Genomic DNA, 23,383 nt, shown 5'->3' with positions numbered 1-23,383 from the left:
TGGACAAATCTGAACCACACATCATCATATTCGATATTTTGCTTTATTTAAGATTTCTTGGAGCCAGATCTGGAGCAGATTTCTTCTGAAACTGACAATGCCGAAGATGATAATGAATCTAACGTTTCTTTAAAGCAGAAAGGTAAGTTGTGAATACAACCTTTGTACCACATTTTTGCCTGAAAATATTAATTTTAGAAACACATCAGATCTTTTATTCATACGCTGACACTTTTATTTCCACTCCTAAACACCACAGTGGATTTAAAAATACAACTGTCAAACTCCTAATCATTTTTCTTATTAGTTCAAGATTAGTTCAAAGTACAAAGTTTGAGTTGATCCCTGGTTGTTTTTGTAATGATAACAGTAATATGATATCAGAAATAAAGTATCAATGCAAGATTAGAAGTGTTTAAGAGTGATTATTTTGATATTTCTAGGGGAAAAAGTATTAGCGACAGAAATAGCAACATTTTTGGAAAGCCACAGAAAACTAGAACAAATGAATAAATAAAATGATCTTTTTTTTTAAACATAATATACATTTTTACAAGATGTATTACTTGCAATGTTCAAAACGTGCAACAAATAAACTCAGATTCTTTATATACATGATCAGCTAAAAGGGTGATACAGACTTAAAAAGATACTCTTGATCAGTTGCCAGAAATGTTTTCACTAATTGCTGCAACAATTGCTGAGGAGTTTTCATGAGAATTTAATGTCAATTTCCTGAATAACGTAGGTGATGTTAGAAAATCCTCTTTCGTGCTGAGGAACAAGAAAAGGCAACTGACTCCTGAGCAAGATGCCCTGGAGCACATACGTGCTTGCAGAGACAAACCCTTCCTTGAGCAGAAGTTCATCAACCCTGATAAAGGTTTCTACCTTCTTTATTATTTACAATAAAAATGGACCATTTAATGACACACTGGCGTAGTTCACTGTGTGCTGTAGTTGCCCCTAACACCAGGTGACAGTCAGAGTTATGGTGATTTTTGCCTTACAGGCCGAGGTGTGTTCACCAGTAAACTGATTCCAGCATCCACCTTCGTTGTTGAGTATCATGGCATCATCTCGCGAGAAGACTCGAGCAAAGTAAAACATAGGGAGTGTCTGGACAATTATTTGTTTCACTTCTCATGTGAAGGGACCAACTGGTGGTGAGTTCAATGTCATGTTCTCAGATGAAGCGTTAGTCTTGTCTCCAAACTTCATGTATGGCAACAGAACTCGCTACAATGACTCTTTCCGTTTGTTTGATGTTGAGCTCTTTCCTTGCAGCACTGATGCGTCACAGGATGATGGGAGCCTTGGGAGACTTGTGAATGACAATCACATAAATCCCAACTGTAAAATCAAGAAAATATTTTGTGATGGAAAACCCCACATATGCCTGTTTGCCATCACAGAAATATCACCAGGAGAGGAGATAACCTACAGCTATGGGAACAGCTCTTATCCTTGGCGCTCAATGGTAAGTTTATTTAGAAAATGGAGATGCTTTTCTCCATTTTTTTGGTCGGATTTACTCTTTTCCTACAATGTGATGGTAAGTGATGTCAGGGTGCTGTAAAAGCAGTGCTAGCGTTACTCTGCTGGTACAGCTCAGACCAATACAACCACACGTGGTTTCAATAATGAGCTCATTGCATTGCAGTGGCCTATATAGAGAACCTCATTTTAGCATCACCAATTTGAACATGCAATACACAAAGTAAAACCTGCTGCCAAGTATTTCCATGAAGTGAATTGGAAAGCAAACTTTCCCTTTTTTTTATCCAGAATTCAGATTCACGGTTTACAGTTTAAATGGGTCAGATGAGAAATCAATGTAATTGGATAGCAACCAACCTTATGCAGCCTGTCTCTTATGTCTGTGAAATAGGCTTTTTGCAGGCTTGTTTGGTTCTCAGCAGGATGCTCCCACATAACATACTGTTTGTAAAATAAGCTAAACCCTGTACCAACTCTATCCCAACCGTCACTTTATTTGCTTGTGTCTACTACAAAGGATTCAGATGGTGACGATGCCTCCAGTTCTGCAGAATCCTGCGGTGATGATGACTATGTTCCCGGGTGTGAACCAGTCAGTGATGACAGCTCATCGAGCCAGAACAGCCGACAGACGGCTGAAGATTCTTCTGCACGGAAAAGCAAAGAAGATTTGACCGACAACTCTGACTCCACATCGGATAAAGACCAAAGATCCCATGCCTCCACCACGAAAGCTCAAAATTATTGTCTTATTTGTGGAAAAGCTTCTTCAAAAATTTCCCGTCACCTTTTCACTCACAAAAAAGAGGCACCAGAGATAGCTGAAGCCTTTAAACTTCCCAAACACTCCAAGACGCGACATAGGCTACTGGATAAGTTACGAAAACAGGGAAATTTTAGGCATTATGAAAAGACGCAGAAGACAAACTCTAGACAAATCACAGATGTGAAAGCATTTGCACATTGCGTGTATTGTAAAGGTTTGTACGTGCGTACAAACATGTGGCGACACATGTCTCAGTGTTCTTTAAAGAAGCCCTCGACGTCTGGCTTTAAGAATAAAGTCTCAACTCTAATTTCAGCGACAGAGACAATAGAGTCCAATGAAACCTCGATAGAGTTGATACAAATGTTCGAAATACTGAAAAAGGACAAGGCTGTATCTGTAGTTGCCAATGATCCCCTCTTGGTGCAACTGGCACGCTACATATGGCACACAAGTGAAGCCAAGTCAAAGCCTGGGTTGATCTTGCAAACGTTAAAGTTGATGGGAAGACTTCTCTTAAAGTTGAGGAAGGACTCTATACTTAGTCTCGACGATGCCGCTAAACCTCAAAACTTCAGCAAACTTGTTGAAGCTGTGAGAGAGCTGGCAGGTTACGACAGGGACAGGAAGACCTACATGAGATCAGGCATTGTATATAAATTGTTTAAGTCACTTGAAAAAGTTGGCAATATTAAATTTGCCAGAGCTTTGCAAGAGAATGCTGACAAACAGGCCATAGAAGAGGTGGAAGCGTATTTGCAGTTGTGTGCAGACAAATGGCGCTGTCTTAAAAAATTACAGATTAAAACCACAGAAACGCTTCCCTTTATACAGGACGTGCAGGTTATCTACCAGTACTTGGACAGCATAGCAACTTCTGCGGTTGAGAGTCTTACATTGTATGAGTGCCCTCCCGTGTATGAGGCGCTTCTCAGAGTGACGGCTTCTCAGGTGTCAATCTTCAACAAAAATGTAGAAATTTTCCAGGTATCGCTGAGGTCATTCAATGAGCGAGAAGAACAGGAGAATCCTGACAATGCTGCTGTTCACGAGGTTCACTTGGATCAAATCTTGCCCAAGCACTTTGTTAAATTCAATGTCAGGCATCAAGGCAAACAAATGACCTTTATCTTGACCCCCCAACTGCTCGCTGCATTGACCCTGTTAATAAGCAAGAGGGAAAGCTGTGGTGTCAGCAAAAATAACCCATTCCTGTTCGCCAAACCTGACAATTCCCAACGCTTCCTCCACGGACGCTCGTGCACCGTAGTCTTTATTAATCGCAGCGAAGCAAAGGACAAAGGGAATCTGAAGGCCCCCCAGTTTCATAGGCACATGTTGAGAATCTTCCAGATTCTCAGCCTCACCGCTGATGAACTTGATCAGCTGGCCAAACAGTTGGGCCAGAACCTCCCAACTGACAGAGAGCATTACCAGATGCCCGAGGCGGCCATTGACATCGCAAAGATCATGGAGCTTCTGTCGGCCATGGAGAATGGAGATCTTCAGAGATTTGAAGGGAGACCTTTCGAGGAAGTTGAGATCGCTGGTACGTGTCAAGTTTTCTGTAGCCCAAAAACCGATCAATCTTTGGTTAGTTTTGCAATCCTATTTTCTTTTTACAATTAGACCAGCAGGAACATTAGACTGGGACAAATGCAAAAGCTCAGGCTTCCTTGTGTGTTCTCTTGTTCTGTTGCCTCAATTGGACGATGTGATTTATTATTTCTGTAGTTGGAATGTTATTGCACTATTGAGTCACACTTGTGGTTTTACAGTTATTTGTTTCTTCTGTTTCCTTTTGAAGATAAACTGGAGGCAGAGATGGAAATCCTTGAAACCAGTAAACCAGAAAAGGACGATGAAGAATCAGAAAACACTCTCCAAACATATGATGTCGGTGTCCAAGAGGATGGTAAAACACGTTCTTAGGATTTGGACAGCCCTGAAAATGATCCCGGAAGAAAGATTGTCAATATTACTCTCTTCAGATTATCTGACCCATAATGTTTAGTGTAATTACAGATAATTATGCTGAAAATCTTGTCTTCATTAAATGTCGAGCACATATTTGGCTGAAATGTGGCACGTCCAGTAGCATTGCAAGGATTAATAGTTACTGTTCAGATCCAATTATACATAATCTAAACATATAAATAGGAATTACCATATCAGAAATAATGATGTAATATATTGACGAATTCCAAATAAATCTTGCAAAGTGCATAAATGGGATATAATGGGAGATCACTTCTCATGTAAACAACTTGTCATCATCACTAAAGAATGAAATAGCCAACATGGAGCGTAAATAATCTCTAACTACTATGTTCATTTCTCATCTAGGTCGAAAGAGAAAAGAATCTTCCTCGAGAAAAGGCAGTCGTGCCAAGAGAAAAAAGAGGGAGAAAGAAACTGAAACTGGCACCAACGAAGAGAAGTGGTCAGAGCAAACACCCGAGAGCTGTGATGTGGAACCTACACCTCCAAATACATCACCTCATCCTCACCACAATTCAACACGAGCCTCTTTCAGCGATGATGATGAGGACATGAATGTCGACTTTGATCTGGACATCGACACTGATGATGATGCCAGAAATGAGAAGAATGATGGAGATTGGAAAGATTGCCCAAGAGAAGTGTCGTCAATCACAGGAGCGTCGCCTGACCGCTTGACAAACAAGGAAGGCTTCGCAGAAACAGGTGACACTCACAAAGAGAACCACGAAAAGAAAAAGGGGCAGACGAAGAGACGAACCAGCCGGTTGGACGCGCAAGGTGGCCGTTCCTCCACCAGTACAAGTCCAGGTAAGATCTGCTGTGTGAACATCTTGGACACACGATTTGGTAGCATTCAGAAGTTGAAAATCTGTTTTGAGCTAGCATGACGCTGAACTCTACATGTGTCATTTTGCTCAGAAAGAGTTCTCAAAATGTGTGAAAATGGGCTATATAACTTTAAATGCTTATTGTCATTTTAATAATGATGTTAACAGTTAAAGAGGCTCTTACACATACTTGATTACCTTATAGAAATGAAAAGCAAACTACACCCGGCACCACCTCTGATGAAAGAAGTGAAGATTCTAATTCCAAGACTGAACATTGTGAGTTGTGTTTAAAATGTCTTACAAAACGGACTCAAACCTTCAATGGCGAGTGGAAAATCCCTCCTTTCTTCAGCCCATTTTAGCTGCTGATGTTCTTGCTTAATGCCTTTGCATTAAAATCATATTGCACAGTACAGTGTGATGGTGCATGTTTTCCCCTATTTTCTTATAGGATAAAGCTCAATCTACAGTCCACATTTCAAAACTAAATTCTCTAAAAAATCATCCCGACCTTAAGGAAAACCAGCATCCATCCTCTGGCACTACAGACACACCTAGTGATACAACGGTAAGCTCTCTCTCTCACTCTCTGTCTCTCTCTGTCTGTCTATCTCTCTTACTCTCACTCTCTTTCTCTCTCTCGCTCCCTGTCTATCTCTCTTACTCTCACTCTCTGTCTCTCTCACTCTCTGTCTATCTCTCTTTCTCTCACTCTTTCCCTCTCTATATCTCTGTCTACACTAGGCCTCTAAAACTCTAACCCCCCATTTGGATCTTTTCCCCTTTTTGTTGCTTTCACACATCAAAGATCATGGTCAATATAACTTGGCATGAATTTGCTAAAGGTGTCTTTGCGTCAGTATTATAAACATATATACTGTATTATTATTTTATAACAAACTAAACTAACAAAGACAAAATGTCCAAGTTAGTTGTGGGGGCTGAAGGGCCATCTTTTCCTTCACCATATGCAACATCATTTACCCAGACTGTTCCAGTTTAGACAAACTTCCAATCATCTTCCAGATGTCCAGTGCTTGTTGCTGAGTATTTTTTTTTACAGTTATTAACAGAGTACTTTTTTTAACCCTGCATGTGTTCATTTCTTATAGAATTACGTAGTTTCTTTGTACTTGGCAATGGTGCAATATACAACCATTCAAAGTTGTAAAATGCAGAAAGGCACTATCAGGTTTCATGCCAAACATTTTTCTGGTGTATGGAAATATCTATCTTGTGTGTATATAATACAATTTTTTTTGTAAAAACAGGAGATGCAGATGATCTGCTCCTGTTGCAAGAAGATACTGAGAAGAGGCCAAACAGCATTTCAGAAGAAAGGATTTATTGACGTCTTCTGCTCAAAAAACTGCTTATTTCAAATGTTTCCCACAAATAAAACACTCCCCAAGACCTGTCATCAATGTCAGAAGTAAGTACGGTAATCATCAAGTAATCCAATTTTTTGAGTAAGTTTATCCAAAATATATGTTAATTCTTTCTGGTCTTCATACACCAGGGTGATCCTACAACCACTTGATCTCATCATGGCTGCAGTGGATATCAAAGGAACAATGAAAGACTTCTGCAGTGTTGCTTGTCTGGCATCCTTTAAGTCCAACGCTGCATCCAGACAATCACCACAGCCAGTCTGTAGCATTTGCAAGAAGCACTGCTCTGTAAGTGACAGCACATGTCAACCTTCACATCATTTCCACCTTATATTCATTCTCAAAGCACCCTTTCTCTATTATCTATGGAAGGACGCCCGTGAGATAACCCTGAATGAAGTTGTCCACAAGGTTTGCAGTGATTGCTCTCTGGAAGATTCCTGCAGTGACAACCCTAAAAAATGTGAGCACTGCAGCCTGACCTGCCAAGAAAAGTCACTTGTGCTTTTGCTGGAAGAAGATTCTAAAAGGGTCTGCAGTCTGGCTTGTCTGGAGGCACTCAAGGAGGTACAGAAACACCATAATGACCTTCATCTATAAGTTTAAGAGAGTAAAATTTGAGACGTGCAGATACAGTGCAGATGACACACTTGTTGTTCTGTGCATCGCTGTTTGTTTTTATGTTGAATGTGTCCTTTACTGGCCTGCTGAAACCCAATCTTTGTTTTGGAACAGCAATATACGAGCACCAAAATATTTGCCTTCTTAACCACTTTATTGCTTTCGGGGTCATGGGGAGGGAGCACATATGGGTGAAGGCAGGGTCTATCGCTGGATGGGTCGCCAGTTCATCGCAGGGCCCTATGAGGGCATTTTGTGTTCAGTATCAATCTACAGTTACTAATAAACGCTAATACGTGTGACATTTTTTCACAGAATCTGGATGGAAGGCAGTGGTGCACCCTGTGTCACACGCCTTCACTGATATCGGACATGGTTCATCATCAATGCCAGGACAACAGTGTGGAACTCTTTTGCACCAGCACTTGTGTGAGTTCCTACATCCTCTACTCTCCAAACAAAGGTAATCATTACATGACAATTCTAGACAATTTACTTCTCATTGTTGATATCTACTAAATGAATAATAACAAATTATTTCTGCTTCTTTCTTTTAGTAAAAAAAAGTTCATTTTGGTTGCAGAAGAGAAAAGAGCTGAAGCAACAAAGTAATCCTGTAAGGATATTTCTCAAAATAGGAAGAAGGCTTCATTAATTCCTGCACAGGTTGGGTTACATCCAGGAACCTCTTCTAATGACTGTCCAATACACGCGCCTCTATTGCAGAAGATTTCAGGCTCTGCTGAGAATGAGACAGAAGAGATGCCAAAGGTTTTCCTTGCACAGTCTTCTGTCATTTGCAGCCTCTGTGAAAAGGAAGTATCAAAAGGAGAAACTCTGTATCAGAAGGAGAAATCACCCAAATTGTTCTGCTCACTGTCGTGTCTTTCTAAAAGCCACCCACGCATCAACTTTGTCATCATCAAGTGCTACAACTGCTTTCAGTAAGTCCAGCAAAAGTTTCATTTTACAGTCTACGTCCTGAAAATCCTTCTGATTGTGTCTTTCAGTCCTAGTTCTAGACACTTTAATACAAACATATAAATGTAATCAACACATTGTGTCAGCAGGAGTGTTTATACCATTGTACTGTGCTTTTGATTCCGTTTACAATGTTTTGAAAGTTGATTCGGTTTCTCTTTTTTTCCCCCGCTCAGAGTGATAATGCGGCCACACAACATGATCCTGGCGCCGGTGGATGATTCGGGAACGATGAAGGAATTGTGCAGTGATGCCTGCCTGTCTTCTGTCAACTCCAGGAGAAACACTGCTGCTCACAATCGTCCTCTTCAGACAGGCTGCAAGTCATGCGCCAGAACTGGCAGCGTAAGTTAAAAAGAAAAAGCTTCCTGTTCGCCCTTGATGGTGATTAAGAAACTCTTACAAACCTCAGAGAGAAATTTGAAGCAATATTTTTTAACGTCCACACTTTGTTACCACAAAAAAGAAAACCTAATGACTATGGCTATTTAAAGTCAGTTTTGTACTAGTTACATCAAAGAAGTGAAGGATGTGGGCATTGGTAGGAGCCAGTATTGCTTTCATTCATTCAGCTTTCATTCTCTTCTTTTGAGTCGATGTTTATACATTTTGACAGCAAAGAACTCCTTTTCCTTGCAATAATATTTGCAAACACAAGTTCCGTCCGCTGCCCTGACTGAAATTGTCTTTTTGTTTTGGTCTTTTTCAGTGTAAAACCAGGGTGACACTGGACGGCTTAACGTTCAGCTTTTGCAGTGACGCCTGCTTCATTCAATACCATAAAGCCAACAATTTTCCAGAGGTTTTTTGCAACATGTGCTGCTCTGTTTGCTCAGACAAGCCTCTCGTGCTGAAGGATGATGACGGCATTAAAATCATCTGTAGCGACAAATGTCTGGTTACGTTTAAAGAGGTGAACAATTTAATTGTCAAAATCGAATTTATTAAATATGCATTACACATTAAATTTAACTACGATGTTGAATTTTCTCTTTTTTATGCATCTAAATTGTTACAAACTTTGTCTGGTTTAAAATGCGATGGGAAAAGGCAGAAATATGATCTGGTGGTGTTTATTTTCTATCTTTGCAGAGCGTTAAGGCACCCCAACCCTGCCTTATGTGTCAAACATACCATCAGATCTCAGATATGGTGGAAAATACAGATATTGAGGGCACGCTGAAATTCTTTTGCAGCAACAGGTGCATGATGGTGTCCAACAGTCTCAGGCCATCAACTCTGCCAGGTACACTCTCCACCATCTTGGTGTGAAAGGCTGAACTGCTGCATGGCTGCATTTTAGAACCTGCGAGGTCTCTTTTTAAACAAATGGGTGGTATTTTGTTGAATATATTGCTCAATATTAACGTTAAAAAATCTTCAAGTCTTTTTTAATCATGTCTTTTTAGAACATAAATTACTTAATGACCTTGACATTGAAGAAATGAAGATACCTGTAAATTTGGACTTTGTGAGTATTATTAACAATTTTCTCTTGACTTTAAATAGACCGTACATCGAGCTACAAAACACAGTACATTTTGTACTCAGAAACATTTTTGTTGCACTGCTTCCGAATTATCTTTCCTCTTTGTCTCACATTTAGATCAAAACAGAGGCTCTTGATGAGAATTACCACCACACTACGTTATCTACTGTATTAAACAAAAGTATCAAGGAAGAACCCAGAGTTGGGAAGGTGGGACGTCATAGATTTGCTTTGGACTGTTAATGAAATCTGAAATATTGCTGTGTGTTTTCTATTTCTCACAGTATTAATTATTTGGTGCTGGTATTTGGAAAGCAACACTCATCAGGACTACTGTGCATGGTTTATGTGAGAAGACTGCTAATATGTCAGTGTGTTCATATTTTGACTTTATTTAATTATGCTGTTAGGCCAAAGTATTTAAAGTTATGTTCCTTAAGCTGTTGATAACTAAACCAGGTTAGGACACAGATTTTCATTTTAAAGACCTCTTTTCTTCACTTTGAATTGAATTAGTTCTATTTATATTTCTGTTTGTGTTATGGTTCTTTTTTCTGTGATTTTCTTTCCCTCATGTCATTCTTTAACTGTCCTCATTTTTTATTTTAATTTAACAACAGCAAGTAAATCCTTGCCAGTTTTTTTAAAATTCAGCACAAATGTCCTTTGTAAATACTTAAATAGAAGGCTTTTTGATAACTAACCTGAAAATGTAAACTATTTTGCATATTTTTCTGCAGGAATTGAACACAAAGACAGAGGTTGATTCACTGTTCTCCATAATGGAAGACTCTGCAACTAATCCTAATGCCGTGGCCAGTGTTTATTTGCCTGCCACTTGCTCAAAGTGCACAATGCCACTGAGTGATGGAGAGACTGTTTATCAAAGAAAGGGCCATGCAGATATATTTTGTTCCACTTCCTGTCTTTTGGAGTTTTACCAGCTGAAACGGGTTATGAAGACCTGTCACTTCTGCCTCCAGTGAGTGACACATTCCCTTAAAACTCACCTCCATTCCAACTGGCTCTATCGACAGCTGTGCCTCTTCATTCTCATGTGTGCTTCATCATCCTCTTAGGGTGATAAGCCAGCCTCAAGACGCCGTCCAGGGTCCAGTGGACAGTGAGAAAACCAAGAAGGATTTCTGCCACCAGAGCTGCTTGTCCTCCTTCAACTACAAGAGACTCACGTCAGCCAAGCTCCCTCTCATGCCAGACACATCACAGTCTCTCTGCAGTGTGTGCAGCAGATACTGCCATGTAAGAAACAAGGGAACAAATGCCCATTCACTGTCATAATAATGGACAGGTCCTGCTGAAGTTGTTGGATGAAAATATTTCAGTTGACAGTTCTTTGCTAAGTTGTTTTTTCTTCTTTCTTCAGAGCAAATATGAGGTCACACAGAAAAACATCACCCACAAAATGTGTAGCCACCCCTGTTTTGTCCGCTTCTGCACCATCAACCAGTTGTCTGTCTGTGACAACTGTAGCTCCACCTGCAACTCCCCTGTCCAGCTCAAAATGGAAGATGGCAACAAGAAACTGTGCAGTACTGAGTGCCTGAACCAATTTAAACAGGTAAATGCATCTTCAGTCAAATGTAAAAGTGAATAGCAAAGCAACTATCTAATCTGCACCCAATTGAGGGGAATAACTCACCCTTCATGAAGGGAAGCTGGTTATCCCACTAGATTGTTAAATCTCCTGACAGTTAGTCTAGGCCCTCTGAAACCACATTGATGACTTGATCCATAAACAGTTTCACTCTTGGCTGTAAGGCTTCAGTTAAGACAACCACATTGCTTTTTGTATTTTTCAGAAAATGACATCATCACAAACATGTGCCATGTGCAGCAACTCTTGTCTGATGTCAGCTATGGTTCAAAACAAAACAGGTGATGATTTCATAGAGCTGTTTTGTTCCACCAGCTGTCTGCTGGCATCCAAAATTCAAGCTGTCAGTGCGTCAGGTATCAGACCCTCTCCTTTCTTTTTTCGTCTGGTCTATATATGTATTTTGAGGTTTTATGGGATAATGTACTTTACATAACAATTACTAGTAATGTGACCATTTTAGCTGTTTTTAATGTTTGATTGTGTTTGGTCAATGCTCCTCTCCAAACAGGTATTCAACTAAATTGTGATAACTGTGGGGAGTCAACACTACCAGCCTGCCACCTTGCCATGTCGGATGCCTCCATCAGAAACTTCTGCACTCTAACATGTGCCATGTCTTTTAAGGTAACAAAGCTCACTAAGTTTTCACAATTGTTCTGATGTAGAGATTTTAATTAGAATGCAAGTCCTTCTTCAATACCTTGAGTAATGTTGTTAACAAGAGTTTTTGGGCAGTAAATGTGGTCAGTATTTTTTTTCCTCTTGGAGCTGGAATATATTTAGTTTTTCAAAGTGCTGACACAATTACGGGGCACCAATATGCATTTTAAAGCTCATTTTTATTCATTTAATTTTTTTCAAGGAAAACCCAACTGCTGCTGCAAATCCACCAGTGGCCCCTGACCGAAGCCACTGTGAATTCTTTAAACCTCCAGGAATGCTGCTTTGTTCCCAGTGTCAGCGAAATCTGGACAAAAAACCAAAAGTAATCCAGAAAAAGGTGCGTTGGATATGGTTCTTTTAAGGTCCAGTAGATGGGCCACATATCAAGCTTTAAATAATACCGAAACTGTAAAAGAACAGATTGTTTCTAAAAGCACCTTATGTGATGTTTGTTGCTCCCTTTGAAAGCTCCATTTAAACCAATGCCGTATCATAACCATCAATGATGTGTGCAATTTTGTAAAAACGTAATGTGTATTTGCGTTCGTGTGCAGGACAAACTGCATTTTGTGTGTAGTCTCGCCTGCTCTGAAGCGTTCAAGAAGGCCAATAGCATCGTGGGAATGTGCGAATACTGTAAGAACGTTCAGACCATCGGGGACATCAAAAGGGTTAACGAGAAAGACTGCTGCTTCTGCAGCGAAGGTAAAATATTTGTACCCAGACATCACGTCCATGAAAGTTGACATTCATCCAGGTCATAGTAATTCAGAGTCAACTGAACTGTTTAAAAAGAAACTAGGAGGCTTCTGACCAGCTCGGCGTAGAGAGCTGTTTGGGTTCTCCACCGCGCTGGACAGCACATGCATATTTCATCTCTATGTGCCTGAGTCTTTTCTCCTTTTACGTGGACGGATCTTTGTCTCATAAACAGTGCACAGACCTGCACACCGAAGGAAAAAAACCACATTGCTCAGGACTGACCTGTTCAACGGCATCTTAAGTTCAAAGGTTACTCATTCCAGGGCAGCATGGAAGGGGACACATGCTCGTGGTTCATTGATTTCTAAATGAAGATCTTAGTAAAACTCAACATTAAGCACAGTTGGATTCCAGACACACCAGTTTCACAGCCCCACTTTAACGGCCAGTTTGACGGACTTTTCCTAATGAGCTTCTGTGAACTCCGCCCACAGGCAGTCTTTGCTCCACCCACCTCTTCTGCCAGGGGGAAGACGCTCCTCCCACATGGGGGGGAAATTGAAAACGGAGTGTTTTGAAACACATTTTCTTACTCAACATTGAATTTGTTTCAAAACTGACTGAAAAAGGGACATGTAGGTATGTTTCCTTGAAGCGGTAGAAGACGTGTGGTTTGAATGAGAGGAAGCTGTCTTTGTCATGCTAGAACAACAATCTTTCAACATCTGCTCAGGAAACTATTTCCTCGATGACCTATAGGCCTTCGATCCAGTAGGAGCACAAATAATCTTAATCCAAGAGGTTCTTGGATGAGAAGTGAAATGTCTTCCAGTTTCATTCAACAGTCCCGTTGACTCTGCTAGACCCCAAGACTTCATCATCAGTTCTTGCCTTTTCTTAATGGCATTTCTTTTATGACAGTGTTGCTTATTGTGGTGAAATAGTTCAGTGCTGAAATCTGCAACGATTGCTCCATGTTGCAGAAAGGTTGCGACACCAAAAGCTCATAAAGATCACATACATTTGCAAGTCCTATGGATTAGAGCAGAAAGAAAAGATTTTTCAAAAGTCAAGATTAAACAAATCACTGTTTGTCTGTTTTCTTGCTTTACAGAGTGTTTTGTGTTCTTTTGCGATGAGCTGAAAAAGAATTGGGGAGATCACTGTCACTCGTGCACGTACTGTCTCTCCATTACTAAAACACTAGTGACAGCACCATATGGTGGCGCTAAGAAGGAGTTTTGCTCCGAAGAATGCAATTCCAAGTACAATCGACTGTTGTGTCACGTAAGTACAAGTGACAACTGTTTCTACTGTCTTGGAAATCATCTGAAGATAATGTTGTTATCATGGTTATTGTCTTTTATAGTATTAAGAACACAGTTCTGGAGCAGTGATTTTAGCTCATCTGAACTCAAACTAAACTATTTGTTGTGTGCCTTTGGTCAGATTGCCAGATGTGACACCTGCAGCCATGAGGGGAAGCTGGGTCAGAGTCTTCAACTGCTGGGAGAGGTCAAACACTTCTGTGACCTTAAATGTCTCCTGCATTACTGCAACCAACAGGTCCAGGTGGTTGACACAGGTATCTGTTTCATTGTTCCAGGCTGGAACATTTGTTTCTGAGGACTGTGCTTTAGCCTGTCAATAGCTAAAATGGACATGCTTTGAAGGTCATTACAAAGTAAAAGTCCTCAGAATTGACCTTACCAGGAAAAAAGCCAAGACGCATGTAGATTAAAGTAATCCAACAATAAAAAATCCAAACACATAGTTGTAAATAAATTACTGAATCATTTCAGTCATTGAAAAACAAACACACTCCTAAGATAGACAGGGTCAGGTAAGATAACACTTCTTTATTTATTTGAGGCCTTTGACTGACTCTAATGTGGATGACTAGATTTGTCATTTATTTGAATCACCAGGCACAGCTGAGTCCTCCCCAGTCATCACCAACGTCCTTTCCCTTGCTGGTGCTTTGTCTCGACAGTCCAAATTCTCGGCCAGCTCTTCACATCATGGTAGTTTGAGGGTTTCGAAGAGTAACTTTACGGAAATAAGATGCTGCAGTTCATGTATTGAGGTTTTGTTTCTAACTGAGGTTCTGTTATGTTCTGTCATCTCTCCATAGTTTCCATTCCTGATATTCAGTCAAAAGTTGTTGGACATGTAAGTTTACCTTTAAAAGTTCTTTTTTTGGCTTTATTGGTTTAGTCCTGGTGTCGAAGCATTATAGAGATGCAGTTTAGCAATTCTTTCGGACTCTTTTGATTTCAATATTTGGTCTTCCAGGCCAGCGTTCAAACAGTCCCCAATGAAGTGAAGAACAAGTCCACACTCTGCTCACCATTATCACACAATAAAGGAGTGTCGTGTACACCTCAGACTGTTGAAAAAGGAGTACAGACAGGTGCAATTGCCTATATGATTCTGCCTTTCAATCTAAATGTCCGCCTTTCTGCACTCGTTTCTTTCTAAGGAGTACTTTGATGGTGATAAACTATAACCAGTTGTATTTTAGTTTTGCATGGTAGCAAAAATGGTGATGCATCAAAATTACAGTCTCTGCTGCATTAATATTTTTCAATAATCTCTCCTGTAGTGAAGAACTTTGCCCTCTCCAAGAAAACCCCTCATCTACAAAACCGTCATCGAACTCAGACTTCCTCAGGTAAAACAGACAGAGCCTTGATCATTTATTTTTGTTAAGTCTCCAAACATTGGTTTCTAACAACTGCTGCATTCCACTGCGGTTTTGCTAGTTTTACAGAAATACTTGAGTAAAATCCTTGTTTTGTTGTATTTAGTTTGCCTCTGAAATTGCATGTGGAGAAATGACCCTAGAAAAATGTAAAATATACCAGCTTTTATTTATTTTTATTTTTTTTTAGCCCAATTCAAGCTCAAATTCCACAAAAATGCTTGACTGTTTATATTTAGACAAATAGTTTTAGCTCTTTATAAAGTTCAGGTCTGTAGAAATTTCCCAATCCCACAATAAAAAACTATTTTTTGTTTCAGACAACACGGTGCCCAAACCAACAGTCCTCCCAGTGCCGGTCCCAGTATATGTTCCTGTGCCCATGAACATGTACAGCCAATATGTCCCAACACCTACAGGAATACCTTTACCGGTATATGGAGCGCACAGATTCCCCAGAATGCAGTCTCTATGTGATAATAGCAAAAGTACTAACTACAGTGGAAATAAATGTCTGCTCACCACTGTGCACACACGCTGTGTCACAACTTTTTCACCTTTAATGTGAGCTGTAATATGAACTATTCCCTTGAAGAATAAGTCCTCTAGAAGGGCACATAAAAAATATATAGTGTTTGCATGATTGTACAAAACCCAAAACTAATACTTTAAGCATCTACGCACCTTTTGATTTTATGATTAAACAATATTTTCCTACTTGTCTTGGCAAAAGTTCTCCAAATCTGTTAGATTGTGAGGGCATCTCCATCTTCTGCACTGTCCTCTTCAGCTCATCCCACACATGCTAAGTTTGGTTGGGTTATCACTTTAAAGTATTGACTACTTCTTAACATAAGTTTGAAATTGACTGGTTAATTGTGAACCAGCCACATCCCCAGTCAGAAGACGTGTGTATTTTCTATGTTCTGCCTGGAGGAAATCAGGCCTTTGTGTCTATTGACATTTGACTGAATTTGTGACTACCTGAATCCAAATCAGAGACTTTCTAAACTTCCAATGATCTGTCAATTCTTTCCAGTCAAAAACCCACCCTCACAATCCTTTTTCCCCCAGATTATTTTAATTACATTTTAAAATATTGTGCTTCTGCACAGATATTTATTAACATTATGTACAATAAATTCCAAGATTTATAGGCTGAATATTCTAAAAAGATCAAATGTGTCTTAGTGCTCTTTAGTTTCCTTTTTAGCTGGCCAATATCAGGCTAACCTCAGTCATAGGAAGAAGGTTGCATAACATTTTAGGTGTACTTCTTGTTTCTGGAATGACCTGTTAATTTCAGGGTATGTCCTTAAAATCATTTGTCTGTAAAATGCCATTTCAGCTTTTCCGTGCTTTGTCCTGCCCACACAGCTTCCTGTGCCTATATTTCTTTCTTTGACGCCGACCAGCCTTGACCCATCCGTGAGGCAGGGTGTCCAATCCTGCAAGGAGGAGCAGAAAATAGTACAAGATGAGAAATACAAGATGAAGGATAGGCCGAAGGGGACTGTCGTGACTGTAGAGCGACAAAAAGAAGAAGGCAAGATATGATGGTGTCACATTTGGCAATATCTGTGGTTATCACTGTGTGAAAATGTAAAATTTCTCAAAAACGCAGAACGTAAGGTAAAACACTGAACCCCAATGTAGACGTACAAAAACGTTAATTTCTCGTGAAATGTTTCCAATTCAACTATTTTTCTCCACCTTGCAGATCAGGCAAATCCAACGCAGGTGGGAATTGCAAATGAGGGTCCACCTTCATGTCTGGGGGTGGAGAAGGCTCCACAAATCTCACCAAAGGCTGCACAAGCGGCTTTGTTACAACAGCCTGTGGAGTACGTACACCGCAAGAATGAGGTAACAAATCAGAGGAAATCACTTACTTTGTGCTGTCATCTGGCTGAGGCTTTGTCTATTTCTGCCTCTATTAAAGGGTCTTAACCTGCAAGAGACACCTAACCCAGCCAAAACATCTCACAGAGGTGCCGGCGAGGTCAGGTTCAGAAAGCCCCGTAAACTCAAGAGTCAAACAGGAAATAACGCCTGGAAGAGATGGATGCAGTGGCGGGAATCCCAAACAAACCTCTACCTTGTGTCTTGTACGCTTCCCTGTCTTCATTTCTTGTTCGGACGGCCAATTTTCAGTTGTTCACAAAAGAAATATTAATTTAAACACCAAAAAAGCCGATTATTCAATGCTCAGATATTTTATATCCCCCAACTCTAAAATTCTGTTGCAATTATTTTATAAATAAGAATTAAACTCATACCTATTTGTTTACTGCCAACATCCAAAAAGCTCCCTTTGTTGAAGTCTGTGTCCAGTAAATGTGAAAATACATCATGAGGATCTATAGTAGTGATACATTTTTAATAGTTTTTTTATCTTTTAATTTTGTTTTTGGAGATACATTAAAAATAGCAAAGCAGATTCAGTAAATGCTTTTGTAGCCAGTTATTTGTATTGAATAGCACATCATTTTGTCCCCTCACAAAGAGGAAGTTTAAAAATCTAGACTATAAGATGTAAAGAACAGAATCTGCTTGACGCTCATTTGTCCCAACTCTTTGTTCAGCTCCCGCCGTGACGCTCAATCAGAACATCCTTCAGTGCTCTCCAGCTGAGCTGAGCGAAGGCCTCGTGTGTTTCATTACGGAGGTAAAACGACCTGATGGACAGCCGTACTCGCCGGACTACCTGTTCTACCTCTGTCTGAGCATCCAGCAGGCAAGCGCACACATGCACCATAACTCTGAAATGTGACACAACCAAACATTCCTTGGTGGTACGACGTGGGTTGTCTGACTGACTCATGTGGATGTGGAAATGCTGTTAAATTCATCATATTCTGTAGCTCTCTACACAACTAATTCCAAACCTTATTTGTTAATAGTGTTTTTAAAAAAAACAAAAAACTAATATTTTTAATATTTGAGCTGAACAGGTGCGTTGCTGTAACATGTCTGATCTAATATTTGGTTGATTTTCAGTACCTCTTTGAGAATGGCTGTACGGAGAACATATTCAGTGATCACATCTATAGTAAGTTTTCTGAAGTGTTAGCTCAGACTCTGAGAGCCTTCAACCCCTCATGCACAGCCAGTGGTGAGTTATGTCTTTTTTCCTGATCCGTCTCTGGCCTTCTTAGGCCACCTTGACTTAGAACCTGATCCGGAACACTTTGGCTGCAGGTTCCATCTACTCACGGGTGGAGGAGGAGTTCCTCTGGGACTGTAAGCAGTTGGGGGTTTTCTCCCCCATAGTGCTGCTCAACACCCTGCTCTTCTTCTGCTGCAAGCATTTTGGCTTCACCACCGTGGAGCAGCACCGCCAGCTGTCATTTGCCCACCTCATGCGCTGCACCAAAACTGGCCAGAGCTGCACAAAAACCACCTTCCTGCGATTCTACCCTCCAATATGTGTGAAGGAGTTTGGTATGATGCACGGATCATATGGAACAATTCTATGCTTGTCGTGCCGTTTACCTTTTATGCATGGAGGGTTTGTGTTTGTTATATCTAGATGGTGTCCCAATGAAGAAGCATAAAAGTGAGAATAAAGACGACATCTTGGAGATGCTGGAGAACGCAGAGAACCCTCTTCGTTGTCCTGTCAGACTCTATGAGTTCTACCTCTCCAAGTGGTTGGTCAATTTTAATCTGTTTTAATTCACGTTTTTTCTCCCCTCCTTGTTTTGATCGTTGATGGGTTTCGGTGGTCCAGAGCATCATCTGTTCGGAATATTGATGCTGGTCAACATGACTGTGAATAAACAGACTGCCCACATTAAGATGGAAGAACCTGGAGAACCAACAGCTTATATGGCACACAAATAGATTAAAATTGCTGACAGTTGAGCCTATAAAGCAGGGGAAAGGTCAACCCTGACCTGCCCTACCAGTAAATTGGTCATTATCATGATAAGAAAGCTAGCATGCTTGGCTGGTGGGAGGAGACCAACTCATAGTACTGAACAGTATTTGACGTCCTTATGAACTAATATGAAGAAACAGCTGCTTTAAGGATCATTAGGGTGCTCCACACATTGCAGCTTCATTTCTGGACTTCAGAGCTGTGGTTCTCAATCTCGGGGCTCAGAATTTCATGAGGGTGAACGATGATCCTACTCTTTTGTGAGTAGGTAGGTGTGTCTTAACGGCGATAAGGGAAGGTGGTTTTTTGTAATGATGCTTTTGATCAAGTCTTAACCTCATGGCCATTTTTAATTTCTTGTCTTCTGTGCAGCTTCAAGTCAGTATTGCAGCGCAGCGACCTGTTCTACCTTCAGCCACATGCTTCTTGCACTCCCAGCAGCCCTGTCTGGTACTCCTCCACTCCCCTCGACGACAGGACACTGGAGGCCATGCTGGTACGAATCCTTGCTGTCAAGGAGCTGCGGGGGGTAAATAAAAGAGGCCCAGACCAGCAAATATCTGGTGATATGCTCCTTCTGTCTGATGAAGATTCAGATTGATCACACAAAGTGGAAGATTTTTTTTACATTTTTTTTTGGAACCGAGTTAAACATATCTTAAGAAACATATATTAATGTTAATATTTTGTTTTCAGTTCCTGTCATAAGTTATACATTTACACTTTAGGCTGAATAAAAATACCAAATATAGGCAAAGGCATTTTCTGGCTAAGCTCATTGTTGTGTATTTATTTGCCGTACATAGTTTGGCTTTATTTACTCTTGGATTTAGTTTATTCCACCTTGATTAGTCATTTTGAGGCGTTACTCTGATCAAATGGCTGAAACTTGATTATTTTTCCTAATTAAAGTTCTTTTTTGTGTTCATTACCTTTTTCTGTTTGAACAAGATGGAACTAAATTCCTGCACACATTAGATATCCAGGCATTCCTGGTTTCTCACAAATACTTCTCAGAGGATGTTTGCAGGTTTTGTCATACCAGCAATACTCATTCCCACTCCTTTCCCCTAAAGTTGCACAGTCTTCTCCATTTTTAGGATCTTCTTTCTTCCAGTCATCTGGCTCAGGGCTGACCCAAAATTTCAAACTGAATGAAAGAGAACAGAAAGATTTGCTTTTAAAATGTGCCACTTTATTTATTTGAAGCAGATGTTGTCACAGACTAGTCAAACCTTTCCTCCAGTGGAGATCCGTCCATCCACAACCACTGTCCCTCCTTCTCCGAGTCAGTCAGTCCAATCCAGAACCGATTGCCATTGGCCAGCATAGGTGCGACAGTGGTCGCCAGGAATTTCTGCGCAGGAAAGGATGGTGACAATGTAAAAATGTAAAAAGGTAAAGCAAATGGTATTGGTAAAAGTATTCCACAGTTCAGGTGTTCAGACGTAAATGGAGACGTTATTCAAGCAGCCACAGGGAATTTTAAACCCCTCTTTTTTATAAATAGCTTCCAATAAAGACATTTTTTAATGTATTAAGTAAAATAAATGGACAAATGCATCTTCAAAATGTAGTGGATTAAAATATCCAAGTACCTTAAAAGTGCTTTATTATAGTCTATCAATATAGAAAGATAACAACAGCAGTGAGCTGTTACGGCTGATCTACTGTACCTGCTCTTCTTTGCTGGATACTTTAACCAGATCTGCTCCTTGCTGTTGACATTGCTCTCTGGCCTTCTCAAAGACTAACGTGTAGTTAGAAAAATAATAGCACTGTCCTTCGAAGCTCTTCCAGCCGTCCGGACAGTTCAGGCACGGAGTTGCTTTGAACAGAAAAAGGACGGGTTTCAAGTGGAGCGGCTGCAGATGGAAGCACCCCCCAGATTTGGTATCTGATCGAAAGAAAAGCTTAAAACTTCTTACTCGTGTTTACAAAAGCAGGACAAGTTTTCGGCTCCTCGGTGGGTGAAGTTATTTGAGAGCATGTTTCTGAGGCAAAAGAGTTTTATTATTTCACTGTTTTCCAAAATGTTTCATTTGTTAAAGAGGAGATTAGTATGTCACAAATATATTAAGTCATGGTGCATGATTATCAGATAATATTAAATAAATTAAGATGGTAAAAAAGCATCAGCTAGTCATAATATTAGCTAACACAACCATCATTGAGAAGCATACCTGTGAGATTTGCATTTTGAGCTGACAGCTGGTGCAGGCGCGCCATGGTTTGAAAATATGAAAGCGCTGATTTTAGAGGGAAAACGGTATTAATAAGAGCAACTTTAAAATGAAATATGTTGAAAGCAGTCAGCTCTACAAATGATTCAAACATACAGAAAATAAACCAGATGAGTGCGTGCAGAGGGGGCCAAGGAAAGACAACAGGACAGATTACAGAGCTAAAGAAACTAACAGAATGTACAGTGAAATAAACAAAGTATAAATACTCACTAGTGAAGATCAGACCAATGACAGCTGCAGTCAGGAGAGCAGTAAGAAGACCGATGGCGAGTTTGACTGATGTGACCTTTGACCCTCCATTTGACACAGCTTGTTGCGGGCCTGTTCAGAAATCAATGAGCTATCAGGCAAGTACCTGTCCAGATGTGTGGAGAGAAATATCTCCACCACCAAACAAAGATGTTCATGGGCTTATTTGTATTTTTATTATTGTGAAGAACAGCCCAATGGAAAAACAGTGGAATGTCCACCACTTCCAGGTCAAAGTCAAAATTCCATATAAATTAATTTATAAACACTCCCTCCCTTGGTATAGGAGTTACAGTTTTTATAAAACATAATGTTGACAGGATCATCAGCAGAGATTCTGCGCTACCTGTAGGGGGCGCTGCTGCTAAGGCGAGAGCTCCGACGTCGGCGCAGTCAGATCGCGACTTTTGGGGCCAACATAAACTTTGACCGATGATTTGAATAATGAAGTGATAACTTCCTGATTCACGGTGGACAGTGTTCCAAAAATGTTGAACCTTTTAATGTTTAAATGAAATTATAACGGTAAACATTTTAAGAGATGCTCATTTGAGAAGGAATACTATCACAGGTACAGTATCACGCACACAGCCTTCCTCCAGTTTACTGCATTGTTTGAAGTTGAATTATTACATATTTGTATCAAAAGTTGCTGTATACCTGTGGTCACACTTGGTTGATGAGGAGATTTTTTTTTTTTTTACATTATGTAATTCCACAAGCACATGTACTGCTAAATTACGTCGTTGCATAAATACACCTCAAGCTCACTCTTACATGCTCCGCGGTTCAGGAAAACAACTATATTCCTTACATTAACATTTCAGATATGTTTAGTTCTACTTTTGTTGCACAATTTATTACAATTGCTCAAAAATGGAAGAGTTAACATGAATGGTTCAGGTCCAATAACTTCTGATCTCACTTCCTTTTTTAATATTTTTGATCTTTGTTTTTGCACTTACCATCAGGCTCACTGGGTGCCTTTATTTTAGAGACTTTAACCTCAGAGTATGTTGTTTCATCTGGTGTTGAAGTGGTCTCTGTGCAACAGTCAAAGTAATGACAAAAGCAAATGTTACTCAAGATTCAATTGTGGGGGGAAAGTGTGGATAATGTTATTCAATAACAATGAAATAAATGTGTTTTGGAGTGACTCACCGCTCATCCTTTTCCTGGTTTTCACAAACGTAACATCGCTGTATACTGTATTTGTGTCAGTCATGTTACTATTGAGCTTTTCATGAGTACTTTAAGCTACACACGGAACTGCAACCACATTTGTACCAATATCCTTCCTGTAAATTCTGAGGATGGGATAGGGTTAAAAAAAAATAATTTTGCGGTCAAAACTTACTTTCAAACAGTGATTATAATATCCCAGGTATTCTTTACTAACTTTCATTTAATTATACAGTTTACTATTGTCTAACAACTGCCTAATGTTCCACTGACAAACAAGTAAAAAAAATGACAAAAATGACATAACACTATAGAGAGAAGTGCTAGAGAGAGAGAGAGAGGAAGAGACTGCTGACTGCCCATCTGGTTCTTCCTGGTCTTCCCGATGGCTAACTTAGTTGTCTCTGAGATTAGCCAGCTGGTGTCCCACCTCACTCCTAGCACAGTAGTGAAACCCTCACCTAATCCAAGAAACCACCACTGTAGCTGTCCAACAACCCCTACAGTCTGGGACCCTGGGCAAAGAGGTGGTAAATGGTCTCTGACTGGGAGCA

The 23,383-nt window shown here is 40.1% G+C and overlaps 2 protein-coding genes and 1 long non-coding RNA gene across 6 annotated transcripts in view; 1 reads left to right on the top strand and 2 right to left on the bottom strand.

The window, feature by feature from the left end:
• LOC101074798 (uncharacterized) overlaps positions 1 to 19,913 on the top strand; it is a 24,542-nt gene extending 4,629 nt beyond the window's left edge. Inside the window, exons 7-48 of one of the 2 annotated variants that reach the window (XM_011608839.2) lie at positions 53 to 142; positions 749 to 883; positions 1,013 to 1,166; positions 1,288 to 1,480; positions 2,018 to 3,815; positions 4,074 to 4,181; positions 4,613 to 5,077; positions 5,303 to 5,376; positions 5,552 to 5,668; positions 6,372 to 6,532; positions 6,620 to 6,779; positions 6,864 to 7,058; positions 7,428 to 7,575; positions 7,670 to 7,728; positions 7,839 to 8,056; positions 8,270 to 8,438; positions 8,803 to 9,006; positions 9,186 to 9,339; positions 9,503 to 9,564; positions 9,700 to 9,792; positions 10,323 to 10,564; positions 10,662 to 10,842; positions 10,967 to 11,161; positions 11,403 to 11,553; positions 11,709 to 11,824; positions 12,063 to 12,200; positions 12,418 to 12,568; positions 13,680 to 13,852; positions 14,015 to 14,150; positions 14,494 to 14,589; positions 14,700 to 14,737; positions 14,861 to 14,978; positions 15,171 to 15,239; positions 15,590 to 15,702; positions 16,647 to 16,815; positions 16,990 to 17,135; positions 17,212 to 17,377; positions 17,855 to 18,006; positions 18,270 to 18,384; positions 18,471 to 18,713; positions 18,802 to 18,922; positions 19,525 to 19,913. In XM_011608839.2, the coding sequence (XP_011607141.2) occupies positions 53 to 142; positions 749 to 883; positions 1,013 to 1,166; positions 1,288 to 1,480; positions 2,018 to 3,815; positions 4,074 to 4,181; positions 4,613 to 5,077; positions 5,303 to 5,376; positions 5,552 to 5,668; positions 6,372 to 6,532; positions 6,620 to 6,779; positions 6,864 to 7,058; positions 7,428 to 7,575; positions 7,670 to 7,728; positions 7,839 to 8,056; positions 8,270 to 8,438; positions 8,803 to 9,006; positions 9,186 to 9,339; positions 9,503 to 9,564; positions 9,700 to 9,792; positions 10,323 to 10,564; positions 10,662 to 10,842; positions 10,967 to 11,161; positions 11,403 to 11,553; positions 11,709 to 11,824; positions 12,063 to 12,200; positions 12,418 to 12,568; positions 13,680 to 13,852; positions 14,015 to 14,150; positions 14,494 to 14,589; positions 14,700 to 14,737; positions 14,861 to 14,978; positions 15,171 to 15,239; positions 15,590 to 15,702; positions 16,647 to 16,815; positions 16,990 to 17,135; positions 17,212 to 17,377; positions 17,855 to 18,006; positions 18,270 to 18,384; positions 18,471 to 18,713; positions 18,802 to 18,922; positions 19,525 to 19,753 (8,015 nt within the window). In that variant the 3' untranslated portion in view covers positions 19,754 to 19,913. The remainder of the gene's footprint in view (positions 1 to 52; positions 143 to 748; positions 884 to 1,012; positions 1,167 to 1,287; positions 1,481 to 2,017; positions 3,816 to 4,073; positions 4,182 to 4,612; positions 5,078 to 5,302; positions 5,377 to 5,551; positions 5,669 to 6,371; positions 6,533 to 6,619; positions 6,780 to 6,863; positions 7,059 to 7,427; positions 7,576 to 7,669; positions 7,729 to 7,838; positions 8,057 to 8,269; positions 8,439 to 8,802; positions 9,007 to 9,185; positions 9,340 to 9,502; positions 9,565 to 9,699; positions 9,793 to 10,322; positions 10,565 to 10,661; positions 10,843 to 10,966; positions 11,162 to 11,402; positions 11,554 to 11,708; positions 11,825 to 12,062; positions 12,201 to 12,417; positions 12,569 to 13,679; positions 13,853 to 14,014; positions 14,151 to 14,493; positions 14,590 to 14,699; positions 14,738 to 14,860; positions 14,979 to 15,170; positions 15,240 to 15,589; positions 15,703 to 16,646; positions 16,816 to 16,989; positions 17,136 to 17,211; positions 17,378 to 17,854; positions 18,007 to 18,269; positions 18,385 to 18,470; positions 18,714 to 18,801; positions 18,923 to 19,524) is intronic. The other variant, XM_029845139.1, reaches the window with a different exon arrangement.
• On the bottom strand, positions 16,359 to 17,861 carry LOC115251731 (uncharacterized). Of its 3 annotated transcripts, none has more exons than XR_003890261.1 (3): positions 17,368 to 17,861; positions 17,162 to 17,251; positions 16,359 to 16,717 (listed from the first exon to the last, which is right to left on the bottom strand). It is a non-coding gene; the product is annotated as an uncharacterized lncRNA (long non-coding RNA). The 3 variants fall into 3 exon arrangements; XR_003890263.1 differs by having other exon boundaries at positions 17,162 to 17,233; XR_003890262.1 differs by having other exon boundaries at positions 17,162 to 17,399; positions 17,549 to 17,861.
• LOC105417121 (hepatic lectin-like) lies at positions 19,782 to 23,383 on the bottom strand. The gene is made up of 8 exons (XM_029845143.1): positions 22,809 to 23,383; positions 22,613 to 22,690; positions 21,609 to 21,719; positions 21,336 to 21,401; positions 21,081 to 21,146; positions 20,829 to 20,980; positions 20,388 to 20,509; positions 19,782 to 20,302 (listed from the first exon to the last, which is right to left on the bottom strand). The coding sequence occupies exons 1-8, from the start codon at positions 22,870 to 22,872 to the stop codon at positions 20,110 to 20,112; spliced, it is 852 nt and encodes a 283-aa protein (XP_029701003.1). The 5' UTR covers positions 22,873 to 23,383; the 3' UTR covers positions 19,782 to 20,109.

This window comes from Takifugu rubripes, chromosome 12 (assembly GCF_901000725.2).
Source record: "Takifugu rubripes chromosome 12, fTakRub1.2, whole genome shotgun sequence".
NCBI classification, from domain to species: Eukaryota; Metazoa; Chordata; class Actinopteri; order Tetraodontiformes; family Tetraodontidae; genus Takifugu; species Takifugu rubripes.
The sequence above is the reverse complement of the archived record's forward strand: the minus strand, read 5'-3'. Positions and strand labels throughout refer to the sequence as shown.

Bases quoted from the DNA above. Each gene is read 5' to 3' on its own strand.
- LOC105417121 (XM_029845143.1), bottom strand. From the start codon at position 22,872: ATGACTGACACAAATACAGTATACAGCGATGTTACGTTTGTGAAAACC. The intron at 22,691-22,808 runs GTGAGTCACTCC...ACTGTTGCACAG, and splicing joins AACCAGGAAAAGGATGAGCG to AGACCACTTCAACACCAGAT. The intron at 20,303-20,387 runs GTTTGACTAGTC...TCTTTCATTCAG, and splicing joins GGATCTCCACTGGAGGAAAG to TTTGAAATTTTGGGTCAGCC.